This window comes from Cajanus cajan, chromosome 7 (genome assembly GCF_000230855.2).
Source record: "Cajanus cajan strain Asha chromosome 7, NIPB_CcT2T_4, whole genome shotgun sequence".
Taxonomy (NCBI): Eukaryota; Viridiplantae; Streptophyta; class Magnoliopsida; order Fabales; family Fabaceae; genus Cajanus; species Cajanus cajan.
The window spans coordinates 4,875,650-4,897,156 of NC_138523.1; the positions used below are offsets into that span (position 1 = coordinate 4,875,650).

At 26.7% G+C, this 21,507-nt stretch overlaps 1 protein-coding gene across 1 annotated transcript; it reads left to right on the forward strand.

The window, feature by feature from the left end:
• Positions 1-7,144: 7,144 nt before the first annotated feature.
• On the forward strand, positions 7,145-20,417 carry LOC109789051 (cucumisin). The gene is made up of 10 exons (XM_029269376.2): positions 7,145-7,394; positions 8,332-8,423; positions 11,801-11,895; positions 16,861-17,095; positions 17,210-17,726; positions 18,268-18,371; positions 18,693-18,914; positions 19,020-19,131; positions 19,212-19,425; positions 19,763-20,417. Exons 1-10 carry the CDS (start codon positions 7,281-7,283, stop codon positions 20,284-20,286), a joined length of 2,229 nt encoding a protein of 742 aa, XP_029125209.1. The 5' UTR covers positions 7,145-7,280; the 3' UTR covers positions 20,287-20,417.
• Positions 20,418-21,507: the final 1,090 nt, after the last annotated feature.

Consider the following 21,507-nt stretch of genomic DNA (forward strand, 5'->3'; position numbering starts at 1 on the left):
ATGTCCCCTTGTCCATCCAAGTAAGCCAACAATTCACATGGCCTTGCCTAGTCACATCAAACACATGTGCCACATGGCAAGTTCATAATGACTCTTCTAGATCTAGGATAGTTACATGAGTCATATTTTCCTTGCTTGTCCACATGGAAAGCTCTCATTGACTATTTTAGATCTAAGAAAGTGACACTATGGCTTAGGTTGGCTAAACCACTCTAGTTAGGGTTAGGGTTAGTAACTTGAGTTCAAGTTAACCTAACCTAGGCTATTTCTACCTAGGTTAGCTTAGCTTGCACCACAAGCTACCAACCCTTATAAATACATCCTCCCTTGTAATATTCGATCACTTTAAGCATTTATGAGATTGAGTTTAGATTTCTCACTTCTTCAAAGTCTTAGTTCTCTCTAAAGGATAAACCTTTCCTTAAGTTTTTTTATTTTTTTATCAAGGAATCCTCCTCGTGGTAATTAGAACATCACTTCTTGCTTATCTTCCTCCATTGGAAATGGCATGCCAACATCTTTTTCCTTCTCCATCATTTTAAGTTTTGGAACTTCAAGAATCCATAGAAGAAGATTGGGAGCAAACTAGAAGCTCTTTGGAATGAAGAATATCAACCAATCTCCAACTAGTTTCATCAAATTATCAACATTTTTATAAGTAAATTAACAATAATATTTTATAATTTATGAATTTCATATTAGGAGAGATTGGGAACAATAAGTCACAACTCTAGGAATTTTATCTCTAAATCTTAATAACATTTTCATGTATTCTACTTTAAATTCTTGAATTGATATTCTTTCAAATCAAATTCTATTTATTCAAACTACTAAAGATCACGACCAAGTTGGTAATTGTTTAAGCCTAGATCTTTGGGTTTGATATCTAGACTCTGTTTAATTGTTACTACCAAGGTATGCTTGCATTTTAAGCACATTTTACACACAACAAACACAACTTAGATATACTCATAATAATATCTTTCAACTCAAAACAAATCACTATTCTCTAGTTTCTAAGTTCACTTTCAACTTAAGACAAGTAATGCATATAACATAAACATCTCATCTCATCAACTTATTACAATGAAGCAACTCAAAGAATTTACAATATTCATATTCAACTCACCACATCTCATTAACTTGGGTTAATGTTGTCACATGTTCTTGTATCAACTTGACAACTTTTCAACACAATAGCAATATACACAACATATCATAAATCAACACCATTCATTTCATTTATTCATGTAAAAGCAACTTAACTCATAAAGGCTTCATGGAAGAATCAACATAAAATCTTATAAGTTAAGGTTTTAGAAAACAAGATTCTCATCGAGCACCCAAACCAACACAAGTGTTCTCACTAGGCAAGCAAAACCGTTGAAACCAACCTTTGCTAGGTGAGCAAGTCTTCTTGGGTGAGAGGAACTCTTTATTCTTCCTCTCATTGAGCGAGAGAAATTTTCTATTCCTTATCTCATTGAGCGAGCACCAACTTGCTTGGTTTGTGGAAATTTCTAACATAACCCTCACCTAGTACAACTTTTCTCGCCAGGCGCCCAAGGAAAAATGGGTTTAGGTTACAGACCATGAACCACTCAACCATGCACCCATTACTTAGTGAGTTTGCGTCATCGAATCACCAAAAACTCTAGCTCGCCTAATAATAATAGTGTCACCCAATGTAACTTAAGTAGTTTATCCTGATTATGCATTCTCATTGAGAGACCAACACGTCACTAAGAAGAATTTTTTTTTGAGCTTTTGGCCTTTAAATTTGAAGGTTCACTTGTTGAGAAAATGTCCTCATCAAGCAAGAATGTGATGTACCCCTTGGTGTATACATTCTCTCAAATCTTCCAACCACTATAACCAAAATGCGAACCATCCAAGATCTTCTAATTAAACATCTTTAACAACACAAATTTTACCACAAAAACCACATGCAACAAAAAACTTGGTTCAATGAGCCCAAGCCCTAACATTTACAAACAAACTTTAATCAACAAAAATTCAACTTAATTGCTACCACTGGACTTATCAACAACAAATCAACTCAATTCAACTTCAAGTAATTTAACAACAAGCTTTCTTACCTTAATTTGCTTCCATGAAGTAAGGAAATGAATAAAAAGGGAAGACCAAACCCTTAAAGGTTAACTTCTCTTTGGTGATCCAATCTCCTCAACCTAAAATCTCAACCCCTACAACTCGATCAAAGTTTCAAGGGAGGATCTAGATGATCTTGCGAAGTCAAAAGAAGAAAGGCCATCGTTTAAGAAATTATCAACTTAATTGTGGTTTTCAACAGTTTGAAGGGATAGAAATTTTATTTAATAAAATATGATAGAAATTAACAATTTGGAAAATAAAGCAGATAAGAGATTGGTTGATATTTAAAGATTAAAAATCCTAGCGCTATGATTAATTGTCCCTGATTCCCCCCAAGATGATTTTCACAAATTATAAAACCATTGTTGCCAATTCACTTATGAAATTGTTAACAACCTTTGATCCAAGAAGTCAATAGTTATTGTCTTAGAAAAATCTTAAATTGATTATAAGAGATTTATTCATAAAACTAAGCATAGAAACGTAGAATCGAATTAATAAATTAATTCAATTGAGAAGTAATAAATGTTAGAAAAGATGGCCTAACCAAGAAGATGGGGAGGTGTTTTATCTATATATGTATATATGGGGTACTTAGTTCAGATTCAATGCAATTTTAAATTCACTTAACTTTTATGAAATGTTAATACCTCACAACACATATCAACAAGCATAGAAATAAAAATGCAAGAATGTAAGGTCAAGTATAGGGAGAGAGAAAAATACACAACCAATTTATACTAGTTCAATCACATCCACTTGACCTACATCTAGTTCCCAATCAACCCAATTAAGATTTTTCACTAATCTTTAATATCAAAAGTTTTACAATCACAATACCACATGCAATACATTTCTACAATATTAAATAAATCACTTTTTGCACCCCAATAAGCACTCTCCTGTAGCACCCCACTACAAGATTCTTCCTTTTTTAAGAAATCTACTTAAGCAAATAATCAGTACAAAAGTTTAAGGAACGAATTTATCTGATGTACAGAACATATTAGAGTAGGTGAATCAATCATGAAGTTTAACCTTTCACTCCATGAATATGATGATCAATTCAATTCTTAATGGTATTATTTGATAATTGTCGTAATTTTTACTTAATTTTTGGATTTTTACCCGCTTGAACACTTTGTCTTGTGCAGGCTGTATCTTGAGCACCTAAACTTTGATCGGGATGTTCTTGGTACCTTTGGAAACCATAGAGAGAGTGCTACAACTTCTTTTTTGAAGTCTATAGCCAATTCAAATAAAAAAGGTTAAAAAATGCAGTGAAAGTTGTGGTTCAATGTAGTTTTGTTTTGTTGTTTCTAGTTAAAACTTTAACAACTTGTAATTAGTGTATTAGTGACTTAATTAATGGGTCAGGCTATGTTTAGTCATAATTAGCCCCATTTAGTTGTTTATACATAAGTATAATTACATTGGAGTCAAGAAGTTTTTAGACCTCAATTTTTTTTTCTTCAGATTTCTTGCGTTACAAGTTTTTTCCATTTTCTCTCAACTCTCTTCTTTCTCACAAGTTCTCTCTTTTCTTTCTTCTCTGGCCAAAACTCTTCATCTTCTATCTGCACAGATTTTTGAGTTGATAACAATGGAGATGTGTGGCTAAGTTCAATTAATTGATTCAAGTTTCTAATTATGCGGTAAATTCCTCTCAAATTCAAATTTCCCTCTTTTCTTTCTTTTGTTCTTCAATTAATTTTGAATTCAATTCATGATTATGGACTACATTTTTTATTAATTGAAGAACATAATCAATTCAAATTAATTTTAGAACAATGAATTAGATTCAATTCGGATTGAAACAATGCAAAGCCGATTTGTCTTCGTAGGATTTTTAGAGTGCAATTGCATTCTTCGTTCCTTAATTCGAATTGAATATTAAATGGTGAAACTCAGATTATTTCTTAATATTGTGCTAATTAGAAACTTGAATTGATGTTTTATCCGATTATATTATCAAATTCGTAATTCTATAGAATTAAATTATAGTTTTACAATATGTTATAATCTCTACACATAAACTGTTTGTAAAAAACCTCCTTGTTAACTCTTGATAAAATTTGATTTCTTATGAATTGTGTCTTCCGAGAATTCAAACTAGGGTTTCTCTGTATTGCATAATTTAGGGAAAACTAGTATTATTTGACCGCATTCAACAGTGTGTGTCAGTAATCATCAAAATCAACTAGGATGATGTCTTTCATCTTGATTGATCAACAATAAAAAAAAACTTGATCATGCAAATTTCTAGGATTTAATTATTTTAAGGTTGTGTTAATCAAAAGAATTTGATCATACACTTATAATTAATTAACAAAAATAAGAATGTAAAGTACTAAAATAATAAGATAATTAAGAAAGACAATTCATTCAATTAATCATTAGAGGTTCACAAAAAACAATTAAAATCACAACCTTGGAACAACTAGATTAGCCCATACATGATAGGTGAATAGTCCAACATAATTCTAGAATCCATTAAACAAAAATCCCTACACATTAAAGCCCTTCATGGGATTACAACAATATCTATACATACATACATATACACACATACACATACACATCAATGCATTTCTTTGGAAAGATTTAGAAAAGTTTTTCAAAACCAAAATAGTTGTGTAAGAAATTTTTAACCAACCAATTCACCCCCTTCTTGGTTAAGCCATCTTTTCTAACGACTGTATCAACTAAAAACTAAGAGGAGACAACTTTCAAAAACAACTTTCCGTTTTCGGAAACAACTTACTTACTAAAGGATTTTTAACTTTGAACTCGTAGCACATCACAACTTATATCTACATAATGAGATATTTCAACTTATAAAACAACTCATCCTTCTTTGGCCCTAAAATATAAATTGTTATAAAACAAGATTCTCATTGGACATGAGTAGTCTCATTGGGTGAGCTAAGTGGGTTATTCTCACTCAACGAGAAACATTTTGTGCTTTCCTCACTGGCGGGTTTTGGCTCATCGAGCGAATAAAATCCATTAAAGTTCATTACTTGATGGCCTTACCTCACTGGGTGAACTTGATCTATTGGGTTCTTTTATCAAGCAATCATAGCTTGCTAAACGAGCAGAACCCCATGTGGGTTTTCTCATTGGGCACATTATGTGTCCTCATGCAAAACTAACCACAAAACCATTTTCTTGTTGGGCAACACTTTTATCGTTGAGCAAGATTATGATTATGGACAATTGTTCCATGCTTACACACTGGGCACCATGTTTATCTTCTTGGGAAAAAGACAAAGTTTATCCATAAAAACTTGTCTTCTCAATTCAAACTCAATTAACATAACACATGATCCATACATGGAACTCAAAAATCCTCCTTTCTTGACTTCATACAACACTGCAAATAATTACCACATACAATCTTCATACATCAAAATTTCAACATTATCAATTCAACCCAAATTACCACCAATGGGTAAGACAACACTGAAATCAACTTAAGCAACAATAGAATAATCACAATTACAAACTTCCTCTATCTCAGTTGCTTCCAAAATCATGGGAAAAGGGGAGAAACAACAAAGAACAACTAATTAAGAAACTTTTCGTACAACTTCTTCTTAAGATTTTAATCTCCTTAACTTGAATCTTTAGTCCTACTTAATCTAGCCTTCAAGGGAAAGAAAAAAGAGTTATAGTGGAATTAGATCGAAGATCAAAATTTTTTTGCTCTAGAGTCTATTTCTCCAAAACTTCTTTTTAGAATTCACATAAATGAACTTTTGAAGTTCAAGTTCTCTAAAAACCTTGTATATGTTCCACAATTTTTGGTTAACTACTTTGACCTTAACACAAAACTCTAAACAACTAAAGTCATAAAAATTCCTTAATCATTAATTAGATCTTTAAAAACAACGCATAAAACAAAATACCAACTTAACAACACTAAACAACATATAGTATCACACAACATGCAACATATAATCAACACAAAACAAAGTGTTACATTACATTCCTAGAACAACACAGAATTACCAAAACACTCATATTCATCTAGTTACACAAGAACCCCCAAACTCATACATATAACCCCTAACCCTAAATACACCAAACAATCTAAATCAATACCATGGATCACGAATTTGGGATTACATTCATCATACAATAACATCTAAATCAAACAATTACCACAAGCATCCACAAATTTCAATCAATAACCTAAGAGGCTTAGAAATTGTTTCACTACACATACCCCTCATATGTGTCCATGAAAGAGACATTTTCACTTTTTCTTTACCTCAGGTGACCACCTAAGGCACTAACACACTTTTCCACCATTTTTGTCTCTACTCCACATGTTCTTTGATATATCCTTCGAGGATTTTTTTTAAAGACACTCTTAGGGTTCAATATAGACTTGCAAAAAGATTTAATCTTTTTGTTTCTTTTTTATTTTTACTAAGTCTCTACATTGACCTCAAGAGTCTAATTCAAGACTCTTCTCTTAACTCACTGCCCATTTTATTTTAATTTATTTATTAAAACATTTTATTTTTAATATAAATTCAAATTAATTATGTCTATAATATATATTTTTTATAACAACTTATTTCATTTTTAATTCTGAAAATCAAAATGCTATACGTAAAGGTCAATCTCAACATCATGATGGGTTAGTCCTTGACTTATGTCTAGGGGTACTTAATTAAAAAAAAAAATGTTCCGTGAGCTATGCCTAGGGATACTTAATTAAAAAAAAAATGTTCGGTGAGCTATTTTTTTTCTTTAATAGAAGTAAAGGTTCATGGTGAAATATTCAAGGAATAATAACACATCTTACTCTTAGTCGATGTTTACTTGCCAAGAGTCAGTCAACAGTACCAATTGGACGTGTGTAATTGGGTCTTGACCATATTTGGAGGTCTTCTTCAACTAATTAATTTCAGCTAGCCATATATACACGAAACTGATTAATTGATCTTTCTTGTGACTTTAATTTTATACTTTTAAAATGTGGAATATAATTAGAATTATTGAGAAAGGGAAATATACGAGTTGCGAATTGAAACCACCCAATTGTATGTTTTATACGTATTCCCAGTGTAGAGCCAGATCACATTCTTTTTCCCTTATAAATTCTTCTTATTGCGAAGAACTTGTGGGGAAACTTGTAAGAGAGCTAGGGTATGATTCACCTAAACTCCACTGAAAAAATGTTCTCTCTAAACTCCTGCCATGTTCTCTACATGCTTACGTGCATTCTTATTCTGACCCAAACATATTCAAAGGATGAGCCAAAGGTATTCAATTACTTTACTTGCGGATTAGTAATTACTACTCGGTCGATTAATTCTTAAATTTTTATTTGTCGTTTTTAATATATTTTTAAAAAAATAAATTACACTCTCCTCCTTCTAGATGAATATTACCTTTCGTTTTTCTCTTATGTTAAAAATTAAAGTTTTCTCCTTTGCTAGATTCTAATATATAATACATTATCTATTTTTAAATTTTTTTATTAAAGTTCCATTAATTTCCGTAAAAAAAAGTTATTACCCCATTAATTATATATATATATATATATATATATGCCCATAAATGTGATTAATGTTTAAGAAAAGTTTGGGAAGCTTTCATAATGAATAAAAAATATTAAAAATTTTAAGAGGCTAAAATATTTATTTACATTCTGCATTAGTGATCTAATTTTTGCACGTCATATTACAAATGTGTAATCTTCATTTTTTTTAAAATTTTATTGTAAATTTGGTTCTTTTATTTTTTAAAATTAAGTAATATTATTTTATCATTAATATATCATCTAAAATTAAATATAAAATATTAACATGTATGTGAATAAAACTTCTTAATAGTTACCCAGTTATATTGGCCTCCATACATTAAAAAAAAAAAAAAAAAGTTTTTCCAACAAATATGTTATATTTTTTATTTTAATTAAAATTTATAATTTATTCAAGCAATTTTATTTTTAATTATAGTACTACGTGGTTAACTAACATCGGTTACAGACATGTACAGTTGTTATAATTTTATGTTTAATTTTGATTAATATGTTAATGATGAATTAACATTATTTAATTTTAAAATAAAAGATTTCAGAGACAAATATTACATAAAAAATAATTATAGAAACTAAAAGTAAATTTAATTTTTTTATAATATTATATTTTTAATTGATATTGCACTCTGAACATATGCTATATGTGGTATATGCAGACATATATTGTTTACATGGGTGATCATTCCAAGGACACCGTCCAATCCATAGAATTACTTCACATTAGTATGCTTGGAAGTATCCTTGACAGGTTATGCAATTGCCTAATTGCTACGCATATTATATTTTTGTTTGTGTATTTTATTTTTATTATTAATAAACATGATCATAAAGAGGTCAACGTTACTCATGCATGTATTTTGCTAAACTAATTGAAACTTTTTTATAAAAAAAAATTTGTTTGGGTATCTAAAATGACTAGCAACTTTTTTCCCACTACTAATATTTCAAAATTAAGATTATTTCGATGTAACTGTTCAAACACTTTTGCTTGATCTTTTGAAATAATAACGATATGATATTTAACATATTGAGGGTGTCGCAACCGTGGTTAGTATACATGACAACAAAAATAATTAAAAGGATAAATTCTACACTGTTCATCTCTTATAACATTCACGATATTAGATTTTTATTTTTAGTTTCTCAATTTTATAAAATTTATCATTTTAGTCTTTTTATATTGAATGTTTATTCATTAATTATTAAAATTGTAATATTAATCATAATTTGATTTTAAGTTGATGAAATAATTATAAATATTTTATAATATTTTGACTAAATTACAGTTTTAATTTTTATTTTTATTTTCATTTTATTTTATTATTTTTACAAGATTAAAATTAAAAGTAAAAGTAAAGTTTTTTCTAAATATTATTAAATTTTGATCATCATTTCATTTTTTCAATAATTAACGTTGCAATTTTATCAATTAATAGAAGGATTTGAAAAAAGGATCAAAATTATAGATTTTATAAAATTAAAAATAAAGGTATGGATTTTGGTACTATAGAACTTAAAAAATCAATTTAACCTAATTAAAAACAGAAAAATCACCACAAATATTTATTTTAGAAACAACTTCAGAATATGTTTTTAAAAATAAACGGTGTATTGAAACAAAATTTTGAATTTCAGAGTCAATTACGTACAGCAAAGTTAGTAGAACCATATGATGTCCATCATAATTAGCTTTAAAATCTGCCTATTTTGCTTTTAAAAACATAATAAAAAGGTAATTATGCTAATTTCTACTAATATTTAGTACAACTGTTAATTAGTTACGTTAATCAGTTTATTAAATCTTCTATTTTATTTTAAAAAAATAGGTTGGTACTTGGTATCAAATTGCTAAAACTTTTTTTTATCAATTATTACGTTAATTGATAACCTTCAATTGAATGATAATTTTCTAAAATTCATTGTTGAATTGAAAGTTTGTTAAAATTAAATACAAAATTTACATTAATAAAATTATTTAAGATCTCATTCATTTAAATCAAAATTAAGATAATATATATATATATATATATATATATATATATATATTTAAAATATGAATAATCTAATTATTTTGTTGTTGTTGTTGTTATTGTTTAATTTTTAATAAAATTTAACATAAACATCTATGATAATATAATCTACGGTTCAACTGTTGATTCCATCAAACTTATATTTAATATAAATTTATTGTGAAAATAACATTTGGTAAAAACTACATAATAAATAGCTTTATATGAACAAGAAAAAGTAACAATCATCCAAATTCTAAGGTTTATTATTATATATATATATATATATATATATATATATATATATACTTATATTGCATGACCTTTTCTTTGTTCTTATAAAATTATGTTTTATTTTTAAAAACTATTTTTAACTCTTTTTTTTTTATCTAGTCTTTGTTATATATTTTGCTTTAGAGTCTTTGTAATTTTACCTATTTTTGCAGTCCTTATAATGTTTTGTTATTTTTGAATTATTTCATTTAAAAAAAATAACATGAACTTTAAATGAAAATTATTTACAAGAATAAAAATAAAATAAAAAATCAGTATAATACAGGGATTAAACTATAAAAAGAAATTTTACAAAACTTATTTTAAAATATAATCTTATAAATACCTAAATTAAAAAAAAAAGGGTCTATTACAAGACCAAAAATATATTGATGGCTTATTAATATAATTTTTATCTGATAAAACTAAAGTAGTTAATATATAAACATTATAAATCTATATTAATAATATAATGTATTATAATAATCGTACGGTTTTTCAAAAATATAATTGATGATTTTCTAAACTATAATGGAATCATATGTTATTAATAGTACTATTAATGGTTACATTAGTATAATTAAATACAATAAATGTACAACGAATTATGGGGGCAGTTAAACTTTTCAACTTTTTTTTTATTTTATATTTTAGTATACATATATCATTTGTAATGCTCTTGTACTTAAATAAAATATTGCCTTCTCTCTCTTTTTTATATTTAAAATAACACCATTTTAATATTATAAAAAATTGTCTTATAACTCCTATTAACACATAATCCCTTATCAATTTTCATATTGAAAATTGTTATGTAGATCAAAATAAAAAAATTATTATTCATATAAAAAAAACATAACTCTAATTTTCATTTCTTTTTTCTTCAAAAGTTCATTATTAGATAGAATATTTAAAATTATAATTTTTATATTATTTATTTTATTTTTATTTTAATAGGAAATTAAATATTTTTATTTACTCATTTTATTTTTATGGTTTAAAATATTATATTTTATGAACATTATATTAGTTATGATTATATTGATTACATGTTTGTTTAATAACATATATATAGAGAAAGAATTTTAATAATGTTGAAAATGAAGAGTTAGTTAATAATAAATTAGCTGAAAGCTTATAAATTATAAATTGAAAGTTAAAAAATTAAAAATTCACAAGTTAATTGATTGAATTAAATTATTTTGATAAAATTAAATAACAAATAAATTTAATATGACATAAAATAGTTTTTATAATAAGAGTGAGAGAATGACAAGAAAGGTAAAATAATTTTTAAATTAAAAAAGATAAAAAGAAAATTAAATTAAATTAACGAGGATAAAAAATGAGAAAAAAAATAAGTTAAAAGTTTATAAATTATAAACTAGTTCAATTAACTTAAAAAAATAAATTATAAATTTTTAAAATAAGTTTTGTACAAAATTTTGTAACAAATAAGTTTATTTTAGTCAAACTAACTTATAAACTAATCAAAGGAGCTTATAAACTCCTAAAATACTTTCTCAAATAGACTTGAAAATATTATCTGTTTTCAAAATATGAAAACTTATATAGAAAAACTAAAATGTATATTTTATATTTATAAAATGTTGTATTATATTTTAAATATTTTAAATTTATGATAAAAAAAAAAGTGTTCTCACAGCGGCTTAAAATTTCTAGATTGGTTTCTATTATAGCATTTTCATATTTTATATTTATGAACATGCATGATTTTGATCAATTAAAAAGTATTTGCCAAGTTAATTTGTTTACTTTCTGGGAGGTAAGGAAGACCTACTTTTACTATAATATTTACAATTTCAGTGATATATTCATCCAGCAAATTTGCATCAGATGCTTTGCTACATAGCTACAAGAAGAGTTTTAATGGATTTGTGGCAAAGCTAACAAAAAAGGAAGCAATGAGAATGAGAGGTATTGTAATTAGAATCGCGTGTGCGTGTGTGTTAAGATATGTTAACATTAACTCTAAAAATTTATAATAAATTTTATACTTTTAATAATTTTTTATATAATACAAATTTAATTAATTCAATTTTTAAATTATATGATATTATAATCACAATTGTGTATATCAAATTTTACATAATGATACAATTATTTAGTAGTTCATCATATTACGTTATTTAAATATATAATATATGATATTTAAAATACGTGTAAATATTTTTTTTTGGATAATATATTTACAAAAATTCAAATTATATGAAATTTGATATACATGATTTTATACATAATATCACATAATTTAATGGTTGAATCAATTATATTTACATTATACAAAAATATTATTAAATGTATGATTTTGTGTAGGTTTTTAAATTTAAACCTAGAGCTATCAAAACAGGTCACCTAACCTGACTTGACGCACCATAGGTTGACTACTAAATGATTCAATCCAATCCGGCTCACCCTCTAATGAACTAACAAAAAATGATCTCAACTCGACTCACTACAAATTGGTAGGTTAAACGTGTTGGTTCACTTAATTTTAAAAAAATTGAAAAAAAATGATTTCTTTTTCAAATGTCAAGCCATATTTTTTTTTTAAATATCTGTTCAGTCAAATCTATTTTTAAAATAAAATATCTTTTTTTTCAAATGTCTAACCACACAATATTTTTTTTTCTTCTAATTTCTTTTCTTTTTCTTCCACAAAAATAATTATCTGACCTAATAAATAACCCTCCTAATGTGACATTTAACTAAATGAATAAGTGGCTATGAATTTTTTTTTTGAGCGGGTTGTGGATTTTAAATTTTTTTATATAAGTGGATTGTAGGTTTTTTTTTTTTTTTTTTTTTATGTGAGTGGGTTCGTGAGCAAGTCCAACTCACCACGGGTTTAACCTGGATAAGCTATAGGTTCTTAGTGAATTAGGTTGAATTTTCAACAATATTGAAATTTGTAAATGGGTTGTCATTGTAATTTTAAATGGGACATTTTAAATGAGAAATGAGGACTTTTAATTAGACATTTGATTAAAATTTTAAAAAATTATATGAAATTAAAACTCCATTATAAAAATCTCTTATAATATATTGGTGTCGCCTTACCACTGTATCACCATTGATGACGCCATATAACAACAACAATGACGATAACATCAATGATGATAATGACAATCATAGTAATAAAAGACACTATTGTCACCACCACTCATCATTGTCATCATTGTTACCATAGTGATAATTATCACGATCTTCTCAAACACTATCGTCACAAGATAACAATGGTAGTAGTGGAGTCAATAACAATGGTGGTAGGCGGAAATTGTAGCGAGGGCAGTAATAATAATCATGTTTTAATCTTGAATATAATTTTTTTAAATTATAATCTAATGATTATCATTAAAAGATCTCATTACAAAGAATGCATTTTAAGAAACTTCTTAAAATGAGATGCAACAAGTATTAATAATAGCTTTTATGTTATATATAAAAATAGTCAATGATTGAGATTAAAATTCAATTATAGAAACCTAACTCCTATGAGATTAACACTATCATCGTCTTCATAACTATAACCATCACCATTAGCATCACCCACCATTTTTGTCTTGACTTTTACCATGACCACAACTTTCATCACTATTATCATTACTATTGTCATCATCATCAGTGTTACTAATGTTACCATAATGCCGCCACAAGTGGTGTCAATGTTGGTGGTGCTAATAGTGATGGTTGTAGTAGAAGCGAAAGAAGTTTGCAATAATAATGATGATAGTAATAATGATGTGGATGGTGACGACAATACAACACTAGTGATGATAGTAGTGATTGACTGATGGCGATTGTAGGTTGTGGTGATAGTTGTAGTCATGGAGGTAATGATAATAATGATCTTATAAAAGGTGTTTATCATTGAGTTTTAATTTCAATGTTTAATTGTTTTCATTATTAATCAAAAGGTTATTATTAATTTTTTTTTTCATTTCAAACGTTCCCTCCCCCTTTCCTTTTCTCTTGTTCTTTCTCTCTCTCTTTTTATATATATAGAGAGAAAGAGAAGGGATCTGTTTACGTTAGAAGTAAGTTTATATATATTTATTATGTTCAATAATTCATATTTTATACAAATTTCAACGATTTAACTGTTGAATATAAAATTTTTAATACATCACTACTAGAAAATTGCAAAATAGCGACCAAAATTAGTGACCGAAATTTATCAGTCGCTATTTAGCGGCCGATTATGAATAATCAAAATATCCACCGATTTAACAACCAAAATAAGTCGTCACTATTTCGGTCGCTAAATAAGAAATTTTGATTTTTTTAGCGACAAAATTAAATTCGGTCGCTATTTCGGTCGCTAAATTAGAAATTTTGATTTTTTAGCGACGGAATTTAATTAGGTCGCTAAATATAAGTTAAAATTAGCGACCAAATTCAATTCGGTCGTTAAATCATAAATTTTGATTTTTTTAGCGACAGAATTAAATTTGGTTAGTAAATATTAGTTAAAATTAGTGACAAAATCGGTAAATATTAGTTAAAATTAGCGACGAAATTTAATTTCGTCGCTAAATCATAAATTTTTATTTTTTTAGCGATGAAATTAAATTTAGTCACTAAATAGTAGTTACAATTAGTGATGTAATTCTATTCGGTTGCTAAATTTTAGTTAAAATTAGCAACAAAATTCTATTCAGTTGCTAAATATTAGTTAAAATTAACGACGAAATTCTATTCAGTCATTAAATAAAACTTAAAAAAATTTATAAATTGCTTAAAAGTGATGATAATATTGTTGTTCAGTATCAATCACATTTTCTTTTTTTTTTTTTTGTAAGAGGAAGACATTAATTTATAATAAATAAAAAAAATAATATGCACTCCTACATAATTAATACCAATAGTTATTTATGTGAAAAAATATTTAGAGGTATTTTTACGATTGGTTTTTTAGGCAGCTTTTTAATTAGAGTATATGAATTTTTTAAAATTTCTTATTTATTTTGATCCATATATATATATTTATAATATATATTTCTAAGTTATGATAACTTTATTTTTAAATAAATTTTTATATTTAAATTTTATTGATAGAAGAGATGTGATATCTTAAGGAAAAAAAGAATTATAACATCCTCTCTATGTATTTTCTTAACTATTAGTATTTCTTTATTGTTGTGTGATAAAATTAATTATTTTAAATTATTTAACTAGAATCTTATTAATAATTTACTATATGATTTTAATATTTTTGTATAACTAATATCTGATTTTAAACTTGATATGAAAATATTATGATATAACTAGATAAGATTTTAAATTAGTATTTTATTAATGGTTGATAATTAGAAAATAAAACAAGGATAAATACATTTTTTGAATTTTATATCTTAGATTTAAGATGAATAAATATATTAAGTTAATTAATAATTTATTTAAAATGTTAAATTTAATTTATAAAAATAATATTTTAAAAGAAAAGGGTTATAATAACATCAGTGTAACTTTTACTAAGTATTACATCGCTCAATAACTTTATATTAAATGTGAAATTTATAAATTCAATCGTTAGATTGAAAGTTTTTTACTCTTAGATCATATATACAAAATCTTATATGATTTCAAGATGATTTGATACTTCATTCTTGTAAAACAAAATTGACGTAATATATATATTTCAAATAAAAAATGAGCACTTTGATTACTTTTAATTTGTTGTTCAATTTTAACAAAAATTAATATAAACATATAAAGTGATATGAACTTTCAATCTAATGGTTGGATTTACAAAATTCACATTTAATATAAAGTTATTGAGCGATGTAATACTTAGTAAAAGTTATACCAGTATTATTATAACCCTTCTCATTTTAAAATATATAAATTATTACTTAAACTTTTAAATTTATAATAAATAATTTAAATTGTATCATAAAATTAATTTTAAATAAAAATAAGTAGATTGTTAATTATAAAAGTAAGTATATATATAAATAAAGATTAATTAAAATATAATATAATTATTATTATTAGTAATATAATTATTATATATTTATAACGGTCCAAATACACCAAAATGATAAGGATCTAAAGATAATATAAGTATGAGATTGGATAGTTGAGGATGACTTAAATGAATTAATTTGTATTACTTATACTAATAACATCCATTTGCTTTTCGGTAGCTTATCTCATAAGAACTTCACAGTTAAGCGTGCTTGACTTGAAGTAATATAGGGATGGGTGACCTTCTCGAAAGTTTCCAAAAATTGTGTAATTAAGGACAAAACATGCTAAAAAGTTAAGTATTGTGAAATAAAATTTGAATGGTTTGTAGCGACCAAATTTGCGATGTCTATAAAATTTAATAAAATAAAAAATAAATATTTAGCGATCGAAAATTTTTTCGTCGCTAAATAGCTTAGCAACCAGGGTTTTAATTAGAGACTGATAAAATTCGGTCACTAAGGTAAATAGCGACTGATTTTAGCAATTTAGTGACCGATTTTGGTGGTCGCTAAATTGCATATTTTTTGTAGTGCATAAATCAAGTTTGCAAATTTTTAAAAATTTTGTAAAATATTTGATATTTTATTTTATTAATTCAAATTAATGAATAATAATAAAATCATTTTATATGTTGATTTGAGTTAATGAAACAAAATATCAAATAATTTTCAACTTCTTAAAAAATTTATAAACTTGGCTTATGTATTAAAAATTTTAAATTTAATAATTAAATCGTTAAAATTTAATATAAAATATAAGTTATTGAACGAAGTAAGTCTATATAGACTTACTTCGAGAACAAATGGATCTTTCATCTTTTATATATATATATATATATATATATATATATATATATATATATATATATATATTTATTTATTTATTTATTTTGACGTATGATTTGTTCAGGATTGGATGGAGTGGTTTCGGTTTTCCAAAACAAAAATAATGTGATGCAGACAACAAAGTCTTGGGATTTCTTAGGCTTCTCTCAGAATGTCAAAAGAGCAAATAAAGAAAGTGACATAATTGTTGGAGTAATAGATTTTGGAATCTGGCCTGAGTCCGATAGTTTTAATGACAAAGGATTCGGTCCACCGCCAAGGGAATGGAAGGGCACTTGCCATAACTTTACATGCAACAAGTACATAATATTTATACACACACTTCATCGAAATAACCATTCATATATGGTATATTTTTTTCGTCAAAGAGTACCTAATCGTTTATTTAATCATGGTTTATATCTTGTTTGCAGCAAAATTATTGGAGCAAAATATTTTCGCATACATGGTACATTTGGAAATGACATCATATCTGCAAGGGATTCAAGTGGCCATGGTACTCACTGTGCATCCATTGCTGCTGGGAACTTAGTTGAGTCCACAAGTTTTTTTGGACTTGCCTCAGGAACAGTGAGAGGTGGAGTTCCATCAGCACGCATTGCTGTGTACAAACCTTGTTGGTCCTCAGGTTGTTATGATGCTGACATCCTTCAAGCCTTTGATGAAGCCATTGAAGATGGTGTTGACATCTTCTCCATTTCCCTAGCACCTAGAACGGTAGTATTCAGCGACTATTTCGAAGATGTATTCGCCATAGGGGCTTTCCATGCAATGAAGAAAGGGATATTAACATCACATGCTGCTGGTAACTTTGGTCCAGATCTTTATACAATATCTAGTAATGCACCATGGTTACTTTCTGTAGCTGCCAGCACTATAGACAGAAAGTTTTTTACTCGTGTTCAGTTGGGTGATGGCACCGTCTACGAGGTAATTGAGTGCAATATTATTTTATTCTTGCAATATACATACATAACATTTAATTTCTAGTAATAGTTCATCTATGTTTTTCCTAATTATGTATCACATCTTCTAACTTTTTCTAGCTTCATTTTTCTATGTTGCCTTGTTATATATTTCTCTCTTGAGACTTGTTTGTAAGAATGTTTTGGAATAAAAAATAATAATTAAGTTAATTATTTTAATATAAAAAATGAAATTCATTTATATATACATACATAGTGTGAGTTTTAAAATAAAATCATTGTTTTAAATATAAGTTGTTGAGTGTAACTTTTATTCATATTCCAATTAGAAAAATGACAAAATTACTTAAGGGGACATATATTTTTAAATCACCAGTAAGTATGTAAAAATTAATGTATTATTTATCCTTAAATTTGAAGAGTTTTCAGGACGATTTTTTTAAGTTAAATTATAAATAAATATATTTTTATTCATTTTAGAGATAATTTGCTTACAATATATGTAGGTATAATTTATTTAACATAGAAGCTTGGCTAATATACAGGGAGTTTCAATAAATTCATTTGATCTGAACAATGAAAGTTATCCGTTAATTTATGCCGGAGATGCACCCAACTTAACTGGTGGACACAATAGTTCTGTATCCAGGTATAATGCAACTATATATCATTATTATCTTCTTCTTTTTTTTTTTTCTTGTTTTTCATATTTTTTTGGTAGAAAGTTATAATTTTTTAGAGTTTAATTAATGAGAATGCACTACTAATATAAAAGCGCGACTTTTACATTGTGAATCAATTAGAAATTAATATTAATAAGATTTTTATATTAATTATAATTAAAGTCAATATACTTATCATACATAACGATTTACAATTGAATGGTGATATAAAATTGTTTTACAATGTAATGCATAACCTATTATTTCTCTCTCGTTATGGATTCAATTCTAACATTATATTTACTTAGGTTTTGTGTCGAAAGTTCATTAGATGAAGATTTGGTGAAGGGGAAGATTGTTTTATGCGATATTTCTGAAGGTACTTCATTTGAGGGATTGATTTCTAAGGTAGCTGGTATTCTTGTAAGAAGTATATCGCCGAAAGATGTCTCAGACATATTTGCATTGCCAATGGTTAGCCTTACCCAAAAAGATGGGATACTCATACAGTCTTACATAAATTCAACAAGGTACGTTTATTTTTCTGCAGTTAGGATCATATATAGTTCATGCCAATTTCTTTATTCTTCAATACACGTGATTAATTTATATGATATCATTTTTGGTTACTATAGTAATCCAACAGCCATTATATTTAAGAGTAATGAAGGCAAAGATTCATTATCCCCTTACGTGGCTTCATTCTCATCTAGAGGTCCAAATGCAATTACTTCAGACATTCTTAAGGTAACTTCATATAATAATATACATAACATGGAAATTTTCCATTTCCATATTACTTTATTCCATTTTTCCTATTTTTGTAGCCTGATCTAGCTGCTCCAGGAGTTGGCATTTTGGCTGCATGGTCTCCAATTGCTTCTGTTTCTATGTCTAAAGATGATAAGAGAAAAGTAAATTATAATATACTGTATGGTACATCAATGGCATGCCCTCATGTTACTGCAGCAGCTGCCTATATCAAATCATTTCATCCTGATTGGTCTCCGGCAACAATCAAATCAGCATTAATGACTACTGGTAATGAGTAATCTCAATTTCTAAATCACATAATTATAATTTTTTTTTTCTTTTGTGAAGCTTAGTTTTCAATTAAGGAAATATATAACCATCTAGGGCATGTTTGTTTTACATTTTAGTAAAATCAGTTTGCGAAGATGTAGTGATAAAAAGTTATCCTATATTTAAGAATGATATTAAAAGAAAATCTAGAAATATTATAATACAATAAAACCCTTTGAGTAAATATAACTATGTTTTTGCCAATAATTAATTCCATCCATTTAAATGCTAAACTTTCAGTCATATAAATATATTTATGCGTTATGATGACCAATATTTTTGTCTCGTGATGCAGCTACCCCAATGAGTTCCGCACTTAATCCTGAAGCTGAATTTGCTTATGGTGCGGGACAAATTGACCCTATTAAGGCAGTGAGTCCTGGCTTAGTATATGATGCCAATGAAATTGATTATGTCAAGTTTTTGTGTGGCCAAGGTTATGATGCTAAGAAGATAAGAACTATTACAGCTGATAATAGCAGTTGTACACAAGACAACATTGGAACCGTTTGGGATCTAAATCTCCCATCTTTTGCGCTCTACATGAACACCTCAACACCTTTTACTCACGTTTTTCATAGAACTGTTACCAATGTTGGATCCGCTACATCAAAATATAGAGCTAGAGTAACTATACCTCCTTCCTTGTTGAACTTTAAAGTGGAGCCAGATGTTTTGTCCTTTTCATCTGTGGGTCAAAAGAAGTCATTCACTCTTACGATTGAAGGGATAATTAATGTGGGTATAGTTTCTTCTTCTTTGATTTGGGATGATGGCACTTTCCAAGTAAGGAGCCCTATTGTTGTGTACTTTGAATAAAAACAATTTCCATGTAAGGAACCATGTTATCATGTAGTATGCATGACAATATTTTCCATGTAAGGACCCTATTGTTATTTATGTTGAATAAAATATTTTGAACTTAATAAAACTTTGAAGTACTCATGAAATCTAAGTATGATTTGTGTTAATTATTTAAAATTAGAGTTAAATATGTTTTTAATTTTTATAAATGTAAGTTTTTTTTTTTTACTTCGGCCCAAAAAGTTTTCTTGTTTATTAATTCTTGTAAATTTTAAAAGCATTAGAAAAAGAAAAATTCTACACGTTCTGAAATATGTTCCGAAACATGTTCCAAAACTTTAAGAAAATAATTTAAATTATAAAATATTAAATTAAATAATTATTTTATAATAAAATTATTTAAAATATAAATATTTTATACATTTGGACGCTGATTCGAAACTTTTTCTTCGGTCGATGAAGCAATTTTCTTAGAAAAATTCACATTATTGATAGTATAGCAAGAGGATAATTATGACACCTCATAATGATGATGACAATTATTTGTGTGTTAAGTCACCCGTTAACAATAATAGATATTATTTTTAAAAAAATTATGAAAATTAAAACTAAGAAAACAAATTTCAACGGCCAAAAGCAATTGAAGATATTCATAGGTAACGCAAATAAAATTGTCGTAGATTAATGGTGAAAAGAAATTAGAAATTATTTTCATAATTTAACTTTTGGAGTCGTGACTAAAATTTATTTAATTGAAAAATACTTGGAAAACACTTTTAATGGAAAGAAAATGCTCTATGAAAATTAAGTTAGGTTTGGAACTCAATTATGCATTGAAAAAGAGAAAAACTTAATCCTAGACACTCGTAATGCATCCATGAAGATGGTTGTTTTATAGTTTTCTTTTTTCTTCCTTCTGTTGAGGTTGCAGGTATCATTTACTAGTGGCTACTGAAACTGAGTAACATTATATTATGGGTTATAAAGTTTGTTGAACAAAAGACTTGATAAGTCTATCTCCAACGAATTTTATGATAAGTGACTTTAAAAAAGTTTATAGTAATATTGATCTTTATCTATTATAAATGATAAAATCAAGTATTTTGATTGAAATGTCTTATTTATGTTTTTTCAAATAAGGTACCCAACTATGTGTTGAACCAGAGAAAAAATGTGTATAATATTTTAGTTTTGATGATAATAAAGTGATGTCATTGGTAGATTAATATTTGTCCA